Raw genomic sequence first — 13,537 nt, 5'->3', positions numbered from 1 at the left:
CCACCAGCTAGGTGAAGGTGAGTGAGAGTCTCCTCCAGCCACCTTGGACAGACCTCATTGAGAGGCATCTGGGCGCTTTTTGGGGGGTGGGAAACGTCTCGACGGATCGTGTTCTCCCGCCATGGCGCCTCCGTCGGTCTTTGCCGAGGTCCCGCAGGCTCAGCCGGTTCTTGTCTTTAAACTGACCGCCGACTTCCGGGAGGATCCCGACCCCCGCAAGGTCAACCTGGGAGTGGGAGGTAAGGATGCTGCTCCGGCGCCGGAGACCCCCGGGGGAGAAGCCCTGGCTCCGGGAAAGGAGACCCGCGGGGCCGAGCGGGACCCACCCCGCCCATTTCTCAGATGAGCGGATCCGGTGCCCCCGAAAGGGCCTTGCCTCCCAGACCTTAGAGATCTGGAGGAGCAGCAGTCAGGTCGCAAAGCCAGCATTTCCCAGTCCCCATGCCGAGTTCTTTAACACAACCTGTTTTTGACTTTTAAGAAATGACACTTGAGAAGAGATAGCACTGCGGTAGGGCGTTTGCCTGGCACGCGGCTGTCCTGGGTCGTCAGCCTCAGGTTCGATCCCCTGGCGTCCCACATGGTCACTTCCCTCGAGCCAGGAGCGATTTCTGAGCATAGCCTGATTTCTGAGCATAGCCAGGAGTAACCCCTGTGTGGCCCCTAAAAAAATCAAACCAAAAAAAAAAAAAACCCAAAAAAAACAAAAAATAAAAAATAAAATACAAAGAAACGAGACGATCTGAGATGGCAACAAAAGGGAGGAAATGACGAAGTTGTTGCTTGGGGTGCAAATGTCTTAGATTCAGGGAGCTCTGGTTTTTTGGGGTAAGTATTTTGGACGGACAATCAACTACTAGAACTTATGGGGGAGTGGGGTGGGGAGAAGACTGAGGCTGGGATTTTGGCAGCCAGAAGCTTCAAATAAGCAGATTGTTCAACGCTGGACTAGATCTCTAAAAGACTTGAGACAGGTCGGGTTCCACATGCTGTTCCAGATGTGGCAGGAGTTTGCAGAGAGGGTGGGAAGAATCGGAGATTGTAGGAACATGTTTCCCACACATTCTTCGAGTCTTCCTTCTTTTTCTTAAATATAACTCAGAATTTCTCCATCTGCCAAGACAATGATCTGGACTGACCAGAGAGAAGAAACCTGGATGCTATCTAGGGCTGAGTTTTTATGCTAGTAGAGCCAAAGGTCTAGAAAGAGGAAATTGAACAGAGGGTAGTAGCAGAGGGCAGTGAGAAAAGATCCTTGTAGATCAGGGTCCTGTAGTGAAAAAGTCTTCAAGGTGGAATATGGGCCATTGGTGAGAAAAATACCTTTTAAAAGTGAGTGTGTTGTTTATAATTTGTTGAAACTGGTAGTGGAAACCACTATGTTTCTCACATATATTTTGTCTGCTTAAAAATTTCCACAGATAAAGCACTTTTTATAAAGGCTGCTGAATGGGGAACAGTGAAATCGGATCAAATTGGAATGGGTGCCAATTCAAGTTCTTAGTTTAAATCCTATCCATAACCTCTAAGTAGCTTTCAAGACTAAATATTTTTACTAAGTAATTTCTTATTTTATTGCTCAGATACCTTTAAACTATCTTCATTTTTATATATTTATTTGATTGGTTTATACTGCTTAGAAAAGGTACATAAGTAGGAATTCTGATTAGCTATTGCATGTTGTTTCAGCATTTCTTTAGATTTACATAGAAGATGGTGAATAAAATTTTTTTAACTGGAGAAAGGTTTCATGACCTTGGTTCAGAAGCAGCTTTTCAGCAGAGAAAAAGTGTCTAGCTAGCCCAGCCCAGCAAGGACTAGCTCAGAAACACAAGTTTTCACCTCTATTTTGACTGTGTCCTTGTCATGTTTTCCAGGCACCCAGGAACGTGCTCTTGCCCACTATTTACCATGAGTAAATGATTTGGGGTTTTGTCTCATTTAAAGCTCTGAGGGAGGTTATGATCTCTTAATACTTTTAGACAAAGAAGCTACAAAACAGGCTGAAGTATCCCAGGCCATGGAACCATAGAGGGGACACTGGGTTTCCAGGTCTTGCTCTTAGGGCCTAGAATTTCTATGCTTCTCAAGGGCACAGTAGGGGAGAAGCAGGGTCCAGCCATGCAACCTGGGCAGCTATCCAGTGTCCCTATTCAGTGGCACCCCAGGACCAAGTAAACCTTCTGTAATCCACTCTTCACTTCACTGGCTTGTGCATTCTGTGACTGCAGCATAGGGTAATAGTGTTATTGGCTCACCACTTGATGTGGATGAAATTACACTTTAAATGTGTTATAAAGATAAAAAGGGTTATTGAAATTCTTTTGATAATCTCTGTGACTTTGTTTGTTCTGGTAGCATGACAGGTACTACAATAAGGCCTAATTAGAGGAGAATAAAAGGTGTCCTTCCAGCTATGTCTTGAGTTCCATACACATACCTACTTTGTGAAGGAAATGTCATTAATCTCTGAGTTAGGGAGCCTTGACATTCCCCCTTCCCCACACCTTTTCCTCTGCCCTTAGTTAAGGTAAAGCCCAGTGGAGGTTATTCAGCCCATGTGATAGTAACAATAGATGTGTTGAGAATAAACTAATTGTAATCTCATTAGCTAGTTCCTGCTTGCCCAAAGTTTCCCCAGAGATTTTCCTTAGGCTGTGCCTAGTCATTTTCTTATAGTTAAAACAGAGCATCATATTTTCCACCAACTGTAGAAACTTAGAACCAGCTACCCCTTTTTCTGCAGCAAAATCTTTTAGTTGTCTTTTTTAGTTTCTCAGAGTTTCAGAGAAGTGGCTTAAAGTAGGGGAGACATGGGTCTAGCCTGATGCAGCCTCAAAAAAGAATTGTCTTCATGAATGCCAGTTGGTTTATCACATAAGTTTAGTTTCTCTTTGGCTCTGTGCTCAGGCATAACTCCTGGCAGTGCTCAGGGACCATATGCAGTTCTAGGGATGTAACCCAGGTCAGCTACATGCATGTCAAGTGTCCTACCTATGGTCTTATCTCTCTGCCCCTGTTGTTTTAATCTGGGTCTATAGCATCATTAGATACTGTTGGAGAGATGAACTCAGGCATTTCTGAGTATGCTGGGCTCTCCTTCCAAAACTCTAGTGAAGAAGTATTAGAGATACCCCATGGGCTATCAGTTAGGGACATGGAGCCTCTGGGTCCTTAAGGGTGACAGTTTAATCCCCTTAATCTCGATCTTTCTTCCTTCTACAAAAAAGATTCTGGGCTTCTCTGAAACCCACATGACTTATTTGCTTATCCCTAGCAAATGACCATGGTGTGGAGAGCTCAGGTGCATGCTTAGAAAAGGGCTCCCTCTTATAGTTCTCTTGGGCATACTTTGCTCTGGACTTTCCCTCCACATCTCTTACTCTCAAAGTGTGGGGGTAAATCCTGGGGTTTGCTGGTTGGCTGATTTCCCAGTAGTTCATGGCTACCACATGCAGCTTGCTTTCAGCCACCTGCAGTTCATGGTATTCACTGTGTTGATGCCAATCCTGGAATGGATGAATCAGCAACAAGGTGCGGTATACAGGAAACCAGATGGAGTCACAGGAGAAAGTGCATTTCGGCCAGGGGCTGTTGAGCAGTCCCTTGGATCTCATTGAGCAAGCCAAGCTTCTATCTCTTGGCTGATTCCTGCCACTTTTATTAGCTAGAGTTTAACATAAATCACCTGAGGGTCAGGCTTGATGTAATTAAGGGTACTTGTGCTAATTAACTCAGAAAAGGTGAAAGTAAAAAGTAAAAATTGATTTTACAGGTGTATGACAATAAGAAAGCACATAGGAGTGGGGTGTCTCAGAAAGGGATGGTGCACAGACTTTGCTTTTGGGCACCCCAGGTTGGATCTTTGTGGTCTCCTCAGTACCACTAGGAATAACTCCTGAGCACTGAGCCAGGAGTAGCCCCTGAGTACCTGTAAGTGTGGTGTCCTCAAAACAAAATAAGAAAAATTCATGAATCAGAATCTTAATTGTATGGCAGCCTCCCTCTGACAGTCCTTGAACTCTTGGGCTGTTTTGGTCCGAGGTTCCAAAACAGGGAGCATAATATCTGTTTTGTGAGTTGTAGTATAACATTTCAATGAGAACTAAAACAGACACACAGAAACATTCCTTGCATGAACTGTGTTCTGAAAACCCTTGAGATCACTGGCTTTGGTTCCTGCTGTCATCTGAACTTAGTAAACCTTCCTTTTCATTCTATATTTCTCTCCGCAATGCCAGATGTACATCTGCTAGTTTGCTGCATGCTTCGGACAGCTCCACACATGAGCAATGCTGCTTATCTCTCCCAGCCCACATTCAATCGCATGCTTTTCTTCCTCTGTGCTCTGTATTGTGGTTGAGCCTCCTCTTTTCAAAGCTCTTCTCCAGAGTAGAGAGAGATTTTGAAAGTTAAGGGCAATGCTTTCTGTAATCCATGTGTATCTGGCCACTAGGTTTAGACTTCCTACCTAGTAAATGTGGCTGGAATGCAACCCCCTTTCTTGATTTCCTCAGAAATGTGGCTGGAATGCAACCTTTTTTTCTTGATTCCTGCAGCCACTGCCTGGTGCAAGGTCTGGGTATTTTACATCTGGGTTATAGTGGTCACTTCTGGGCCCCTCTCTCTGCCTCTGCTCCCCTCCCTTACTTCTTTTCCATCATTTCACTCACATGACCCTCTATAAATGCATAGCTTTCCCTGTAATTCTCTTGCCTAATAGCTCCTGGTTTTCCTCTGAAGCAAAATTCTCAAAAATATGCCAAGACTCTCTGAGTCACTTCCAGCTCTTCCTCTGGAGATTTTCTGTCCCAGTCAAAAATGAAGTCCCTGGGGGCCAAGCGGTGGTGCCTTGCATGCTGCTGACCCAGGACAGACCGCAGTTCTATCCCCCAGCATCCCATATGGTCCCCTGAGCCAGGAGCGATTTCTGAGCTCATAGTCAGAAGTAACCCCTGAGTGTCACTGGGTGTGGCCCCAAAACAAACAAAAACAAAAACAAAACAAAACAAAAAAAGAAGTCCCTGAATGCTGCAGTACTTGAAACTCCCGAGAGCTCACATTGGTGTTTGTCTTCAGTTCCTTGCCCCTTTGTAAAGCCTTTCTTGAACCCCTCACAGTTCACTCAAGAGCCCAGTTTCTTGAAGAGCAGTTTCTTTTTAAAATATCTTATTCAGGGCTGGAGCAGTGGCGCTAGAGGTAAGGCGTCTGCCTTGCAAGCGCTGGCCTCAGAGGGACCGAGGTTAGATTTCCTGGTGTCCCTTATGATTCCCCAAGCCAGGAGCAATTTCTGAGTGCGTAGCCAGGAATAACCCCTGAACACCAAACGAATGTGGCCCCAAAAAAACAAAACAAAAGAAAGAAATATCTTACTCATATTTAGTAGATTCATTGAATCTTACAAAATGAAGGAGGGAGTGTAAGAATGAATGAATGAGTGACACTCATGGATTCAATAAACAGGCACGAAAATCCCCTGAGAGGAATGGAGTAGTGGTTGTTGATAATGTTTGACCTATTGCTTCAATCACCCAAGAGACCGACTCAGTTCTGCTTCATTAGGGCAGGAGGCAATGCTGTGGGAATACATTTCGGAGCTGAACCCTGGGGAAACTGAGCAGCACAGAAGGGAAGGGAACTAGAAAGGACAGTTTTTCCATTTTGGCACAGCCTATGCCTTCAGCCTGCCAAGGGACTTCTGAATTGCTCAGAGCATGTAGCACTGGTGAGAACTCTGTTGCTGAGTGAGCTCAAAGGGATGAAACCTTGCTCTGCATGAAGGAGGCCTGGGTTTGATTCCCAAACATAAGTATTCCCTTGGGTACTTCTAGGAGTGCCTCCTAGACACTGAGTCAGGAGTAGTTCTGAATATTGCCAGATGGAAACTCCAAAGAGAACAAATCAGAACAGTGGATTTTTCTTTATTGTTCACATGTTTATTATAATGAGTTACAAATGATGTGTCATAATTCTAATATATCATACCCAAACAAACACATGTATGAAACATAATAAATTTTTTTAAATTAACACTCAAATTAGTGAATATCCAAATTAATATCCTTCATATAATATAGCTGATATAGCCTGCCACTGTTCCAACATTTTAGAATTGCCTTCAAAGCAGGGTAGGGCCCCCACAAAAGACCATCTGTTTAAAATTGTTCTCAATATTTTTCAGTTTCTTCATCCTCCTCTTCTGTTGCATGATACAAATACCATTTTTGAAAACTAATTGTCTTTAACTTTAAAAATTTCAGATTTCTACTTTTGGGCTTTGGACACTGATATTCTTCAAAGAACAAACATCTAGCACCATTGGGAATATTCAGTAATGAGATGCTGCCTCTTAACATAATTTCAAAAGAATTCCAAGAACATGTTGAACAATGGCTGCATCGTTATCTCATCTAGAGTTATATGCTTCAGGGACACTCATTCAGAATTATTTATTTCCATACTACTTAAAAAACCCAGAACAAACCCCACCTTATAAAGAGGCTTTTCAGTCTTGCATGGAGGGAATTGGTTTGGTGGTAATTGGTTGGTGCAGATGAGGGTGACGTGACTTGTGAGTACAAGTCTTCTATCCAGAGGATATTACTTGGGTTGGAAGGGAGATCTATCCACTTGTTTTTTTATTAGCTTGATAGACTTCAGATATGTAAATGACACATTCTCAGAGCATAGGTAATTGATAAGATAAAAGACAGACACAAAATTAGAATAATTTTGTAAAGTCTTATTGGTTACATGTCACTTGACCTAGTAATTTTACATCTAGAATGTATCCTAAGGAAACAGTTATGTGTCATGATGTAAAAACATTCATCACAGTATTTAATTAAAAATAATATATTGGGGTCAGGAGATAGCATGGAGGTAGAGCATTTGCCTTTCATGCAGAAGGTCGGTGGGTTGATTCCCGGCATCCCATATGGTCCCCTGAGCCTGCCAGGAGCAATTTCTGAGCATAGAGCCAGGAGTAACCCCTGCACTGCCAGATGTGACCCAAAAAACAACAACAACAACAACAACAAAAAAAAAACAAAACCCAATATAAATTGTCTTGTAAACTCACTTATATAGATGAGAAATGCCCATTGGCATTAATAAACTAAACTACCTGCAGACCAGAGAGAAAGCTCAGGTATCAGGAGCACAGGCCTTAGCAGCCCAGAGTATGGGCCTGGTTGCTTCCAGCACCCAAAGATTGAGCAATGCCGTATCACTGGGCTTTACTTGAACTGTCAGGCTCAGTATGAAAAGTATTGCAGGGAATGGCCCCTGGCCCCCCAGACATTGCTTGGGAGACATTCCATTCACCCCCACCAAAAATATCCAGATGAGGGGCTGGAGAGATAGCATGGAGGTAAAGCATTTGCCCTGCATGCAGAAGGTCGGTGGTTCGAATCCCGGCATCCCATATGGTCCTCTGAGCCTGCCAGGAGTGACTTCTGAGCACAGAGCCAGGAGTAACCCCTGAGCGTGGCCAGGTGTGACCCAAAAGCCAAAAAAAAAAAAAAAATCCAAATGAACAAATCCAACACCCCCTCCCAGAACTATCCTTTATGCTCTATGCACCACCCTTAAAAATTTACTCAATTGGAGCGACTGGGGACATGGGTCGTGGTTTATAGCTGTCAGGAGTGTAAACAGTGCAGATCCCCATAGACGCCAATTTGGTTCTATCTAGAAAGTATAAGTATAGCACTTATCTACTCACTCTTACATCTTTAGCCCTGCAGCTAGATTTACATGCATATAAGATGACAGATATACAAGGTTTGTCACTGACATTATAGCCAAGAGTAGTAGACAACGCTAATAACCTTCAGCTAGAGAATTTTACAATATAATTTGGTGAATTCATCAGTAAACTGTCTTTCAGGGAGCAGAGTAACTGCATAGATATGAAAAGATGTGCATATTTTTCAACTGGAAAAAGCAAGGAGCAGAACTGAATGGTCTCTTATGTGTACCTTTTGTGAAAAAAGAGGGGCTCAAGCTATTTTGGCCAGTGCAAGTATATTGGGAATTTTAGGCTACAAAAGGAAATTCAGAACAGCTGTTATGTGTGTAGGGCAAGTGTTTGGAACCCAGTGAATGAAGGGAAAGGACAGGATGAAGACGTGACAATAACACCTCCCCACAGAGTGGTTAATGATGAAAGATGTTCGTGACATTTATTTAAGTGGAAGAAAAGAGTGGCGGAGAATTTATAAAAGAATGTAAAATAAAGCTCAAAAGGGAACAACAAAAATGTCAAGCTCATTCATTTCTGAGTGTTGGGAATACATGTTAATACTTGTGTTTACTTTCTGGATTTTCTCAGGTTGTCAATAATCAACATGTGTTCTGTAAAAATTATCAACAACCCTGAAAAGCGACTGAAAAAAAAAAAAGAAAAAAATTTCAATATTGGACAGAAGTCAACAAGCTTATTAGAATTAGTCCTGAGTTTTACCTTTCAAAATCATTTGCAAAGACGCAGGATTGTTAGAGGCCTAAGCAGAGCAGAGCAAAGTGACTGCTGTCAGGCAGCCTCCGCAGAGAGCCGGGCTGGGCCGTGAGCCAGGACAGCTGCCCTCTGAGGCCCTAATCCCCACATAAGAGTCATGTGCTACAGGGAGAACAGACCAAAATGGGAGCTCACTCACAGTTGGCTCAGACTTCTTTCATGTGGAAGAAATGTCCAGGAATCTGCTGTAAGCAAGATTATGAATTGTTATGAAATAAAATCAGATCAAAGTGGGAAGCAGATGAAGGGGGTGGAGCAGTCAGTGGTAAGTAGGTGGCGGATTGATGGCAAAGCCCAGCCAGGATAAATCAGTGTGGAAGTGGGTTCCTGTGTGAATATGTACCTGGTGCTGGAATCATCCATCACTGAGCATACCACAAGGCTTCAGTACATTCACCATGGCCTCATTTCTGTTTTTATGGAAAGAATAAAATTCATCCTAAGTTGCCCTTCACTTTTTTTTGCTTTGTTTTGTTTTTGGTCACACCCAGCAGTGCTCAGGGGTTAACTCCTGTCCCTACGCTCAGAAACTGCTCCTGGCAGGCTCGGGGATCCATATGGGATGCCAGGATTCGAACCACTGTCCTTCTGCATGCAAGGCAAACACCCCACCTCCATGCTATCTCTCCAGCCCCAGCCCTTCACTTTTTTCTAGAATTCCCCTTAGTAGGGACATGAGGAGGAAGGTTGCTAGGGATTTTCAGGAAAGCAACACACCTGCAATGCTGAAGCAGCTTCTTTGAGACTTTTTCCATGAACCGGCACACTTATTCCATCACTCTGGTTTGTGCCAGCCTCACTTCACTCTGCTTTTCAGCTCCCTAATAGTTCTGTCAGAATGGGAGCCTTGTGACTGTCCCCTGGTTTGCCCACTACTAGCCTAGTGTCATGCCTAAAGTGGGCAGTGAGTGAACACTTGAGTTTCTTTTCCCTCCAGTTCAGTTTGGATTGGAAGGTGACATAACTTTCCCCACTCCCAGTTCTACACACTAATGTGGATGACGGCTAAGAGTCCACCTATCTGTCTCTGCCATGTTCTAGCATACCGCACGGATGACAGCCAGCCCTGGGTTCTCCCCGTGGTACGGAAGGTGGAGCAGCAGCTGGCTAATGACAATAGTCTCAACCACGAATATCTGCCCATCCTGGGCCTACCTGACTTCCGGACCTGTGCTTCCAGCCTTGCCCTTGGGGCGGACAGCCCAGCTTTCAAGGAGAAGCGGGTGAGTTCTCTATAGAAAATGAAAGGGGAAAAGAGGTTGAAAGTTCAGTTCGTTTTCAAATAACATTCAATTAGCTATCAGTGAGTAAGGTTTATGGCTGTTCTCATGCACTGAGGGGGCAATCCTGTGGCCATCCACATACAAAGTTCCTCTACTTAATGGTTTATTTTTGTCCTGTAAACTATCAAATCATAGCTGCTGTTTTGTTTTTTTTGTTTTGTTTTGTTTTGTTTTAATTTGTTTTGTTTGGGGACACAGTGAACTCAGGGCTCACTCCTGGCTCTGCTTCTTAAGGTCTCTCCTAAGAAGCCTAAGAAGTGGGATTCAGGAAAATATATGGAATGCTGGAAGTGGGGCCTGGGTCAACCACCTGCAAGGCAAATACCCTAACCATTGTATTATCTCTTCAACCCCCAAAGAGCTAGTGGATTTGAAGCAGTCAGTGGAAAGCTGACACTGCAGGTGTGTAGCAGCACACGTAAGGCAGGGCCATTTCTATACCAGTCCTAATGTTGTGTATTTTTTGTAATATTGTTTTTGCCTGTCATCCCACCTGAATCTTTCAGGTGGGGGCGATTAAGGAAAGAATAAAATAGCTTGTTAGGGATGCGTAAGGGGCTTTTATATTTATATTCTTTTTTTTTTTTTTTTTTTTTGTGGTTTTTGGGTCACACCCGGCAGTGCTCAGAGATTATTCCTGGCTCCAGGCTCAGAAATTGTTCCTGGCAGGCACGGGGGACCATATGGGACGCCGGGATTCGAACCGATGACCTCCTGCATGAAAGGCAAACGCCTTACCTCCATGCTATCTCTCCGGCCCCTATATTTATATTCTTTACCAGATAGTTCTGCTGTTTTCCTGGCATTCTGAAGTAAACTGTTTTGTTGCTGTAAGAATATAATTCGTTCTTGTAATAAAAATGGTTGCTGTTTGATTTCTGGGAAGGTATATTTTTCCACTTTTCTTTGTTAGCTCTGGTAGGAATTGTTGTATAAGAACCCTTTTGACTAATGTTATTCTTTTTTAGAAAAGTTGACCTTAGGGCCCAGAGAGATAGCACAGGCGTTTGCCTTGCAAGCAGCCAATCCAGGACCAAAGGTGGTTGGTTCGAATCCCGGTGTCCCATATGGTCCCCTGTGCCTGCCAGGAGCTATTTCTGAGCAGACAGCCAGGAGTAACCCCTGAGCACTGCCGGGTGTGGCCCAAAAACCAAAAAAAAAAAAAAAAAAAAAAAGAAAAGTTGGCCTTTTTGTATTCTTATAATGAAAAGCCTTAGAGTTCTTGCCATCTGCATTTGAATATACTTGCACTATTTCTTTTCATTGTGTATGGTTGTCTTCTGCTTGCTCACTTTCTTTTTGGTCTATTCCATCTTCGATAGGATTTATTTTTTCAGATGTCTCTACAATAATCGTTCCCAGATTTTGAAAGGTCTGTGTTTCATGATCACTGCTGCTTTCACTCACATCCTCCCAGCTGTCCTTGATGAGGTTCTCAAACACATTACTCTTAACCTTGACACAGTGATTGAGAACTGTGTGGTAACGACCCAAAGAGCACTTTTTCTTGGCGGCTTTAAAGTTAATCTTGGTAATGGTTGTTTTACAGTCATATTGTCCAGATTGCGCTTCCGAGGTGGTGGCCATCTCAGTTATAGCTTTGTCTGCTGAATGCTGCAATTTCTCCACTGAATTCATCAGCTCTTCATTTTTTTTTTATCTTTATTTCTTCTTCATTTTTATTTCTCAACCCATTAGTTTCTGCCACTTGCGTCCTTAGGGAAGTGACTTCTCTCTCCAGCTCACTGATTTTTACTTGAAATTCGTTTTTGTGTTTTTCTGTATCTTTACTCCTCCTTTGTAGACTCTCTAGATCTTTTCCTTTGGTCTCTAAATCTTCTTGTTGTTTTAACAGGGATTTCTGCATGTAATTTTCTTTCATTAATTTTTTATTCCCTTCTTTTAGTTTTCTTGATCCTTTCTCAAAAGATTTTAGCCGGTTTTCTAATTCTATGATCTTCTGTAATGTCTGCTCTGACATTTCTTTCACATTGTTCTCTGGAGGACTTTTCTTGACTCCATCATCCTCACATTTTCTGAAGAGTTGTTCATCTTTCTCTTCTATTTGTGTTTTCAATTCTTGTATTGTTGCCTTATCTGCACGCATACACACTTTAAGTGTATCCAACTCTTCTTGAAGATTCAACTTTTGAAATATTAGTTCCTGATTCTCCCTTTTAAAATAGGACAATTCATTCCATACAGTATCAGAATCTTGCGGTTGAAGTTGCTGAGGATCTGCTTTCTTCAGTTTTTTTATTTCCATCTTGCCACAGCCTTCTTCCCACTGTTTTAATGAATCTGAAGGTCCAGGGTTCAGGTCCCGGTTCGGGTGCCAAATGTGTTGGGAGGTCGAACCCCTTGCTGATGGTCTGTGAGTCCAAAAATAACTCCCAGAAAGATAAATTAAATCCCATTCTTCCGTCCCCCCTTTTAGGGGAGACCTTGGTAATAATATAAATAATCAACAAAGGCAAAAGATTAGGGGTTCAGCAAAAAGAGTTTTTTGTCAATTGCAGATAGCTCTAAAAAGCAAACTGATCAAGCTGTCAGCTCTGGCAAAAAGCCCCTTACACCTCCCCAAGAAGCTATTTTATTCTTTTCTTAATCGACCCCACCTGGAAGATCCAGGTGGGATGACAGGGAAAAACAATATTACAAAAAATACACAACATCCTACCACTCCTTGTCTGTAAGAACATCTTTTCCCACTCTAGTCCCAACTTCTTACCTGCATACTAGAAAAAATGGTCGTGGGTACATGGCCCTGTAAGACGTATTTGAATAGGGATTTACCTAAGGACATCAAAGATGCCTTGATATTTTATGCAGAATGCTTTGTGTCTATTTTGTGAGAGAGGGCTCATGATTTTTGTAAAATTTTTTCAAAAGGAATATGTGGTCTGCCAATGTTCAGGAGCCTCCTGATCTTTGAAGTTCCTGCCACTTCTAATATTTTGTGATTCTTCTTGCCTGATCTCAGCTTCTCTCATTTCAGTGCTTCATATGTGTCTTTGTCTAACGAGAGACATATGGGAGAGCACATTTGGAAAAAGAAGCAGTGAGACAGGTCTTCTGTAGCCAGGGAGTGTTTTTGATTGAGGTCGGTTGCAGGGATTCAGAGGAGAGGGAAATGAAGATTTGATCTGGCCCTGGGGGAGTGGCACCATGACACTGGTTTTCAGCACTGGCCATGGTGGCGTCTGCTAGGAAGTTAAAAAACACAAAAGGCAGCTCCCATCTAGGCCAGTTTAATCAGAATCTTAGAAGGTACTTTCTGGGCCCATTCTGTCCTTGCCCAGAGTTTCCTTCCCTCCCTGGGTATTGTTTAGAAACTCCTCAGGTGTTCCAAAAAGCAGCCTGGACTGTGAATCCCCAAAGTCGGAGAAAAGAAAGGAGAGAGGTATTTGTCTTAAGTGTGCAGGAGGCAGGCAAGTGCTAGATAAGAGACCCACCTGATTAGAGTAGGGTACAGACAAGGAAGATCAGGCAGGCCTGCTTCAGGTTTGCACACTGGAGTTTCCCAATGGAGTATTGTTTGTAAAAGACAAACTCATGCCGTGAGAAGCTCACTTCTCAGAAGGTTTTTGCAACAGTCCAGATCAGTCTTGTGCAATAGAGACCAGCCAGTGAAGTTTCAGGCACAGGAGCTTGCTCCACCAATGGTTCCCAACCTTCACCGCAGACCACTTAAAAGACAAAGAAGACATTGTATATTGCTTAGGTAGAAACC

General features: G+C 43.1%; 1 protein-coding gene across 1 annotated transcript in view; it reads left to right on the top strand.

Moving 5' to 3' along the window:
- GOT1 (glutamic-oxaloacetic transaminase 1) overlaps window positions 1-13,537 on the top strand; it is a 30,048-nt gene continuing 16,511 nt past the window's right edge. Inside the window, exons 1-2 of the mRNA XM_049764294.1 lie at window positions 1-239; window positions 9,563-9,744. Coding sequence (XP_049620251.1) covers window positions 122-239; window positions 9,563-9,744 — 300 coding nt within the window. The 5' untranslated portion in view covers window positions 1-121. The remainder of the gene's footprint in view (window positions 240-9,562; window positions 9,745-13,537) is intronic.

The sequence above is a fragment of the Suncus etruscus genome, chromosome 17 (assembly GCF_024139225.1).
Source record: "Suncus etruscus isolate mSunEtr1 chromosome 17, mSunEtr1.pri.cur, whole genome shotgun sequence".
Taxonomy (NCBI): domain Eukaryota; kingdom Metazoa; phylum Chordata; class Mammalia; order Eulipotyphla; family Soricidae; genus Suncus; species Suncus etruscus.
Note: the sequence above shows the minus strand (reverse complement) of the source record. Positions and strands in the feature narration are given on the sequence as shown.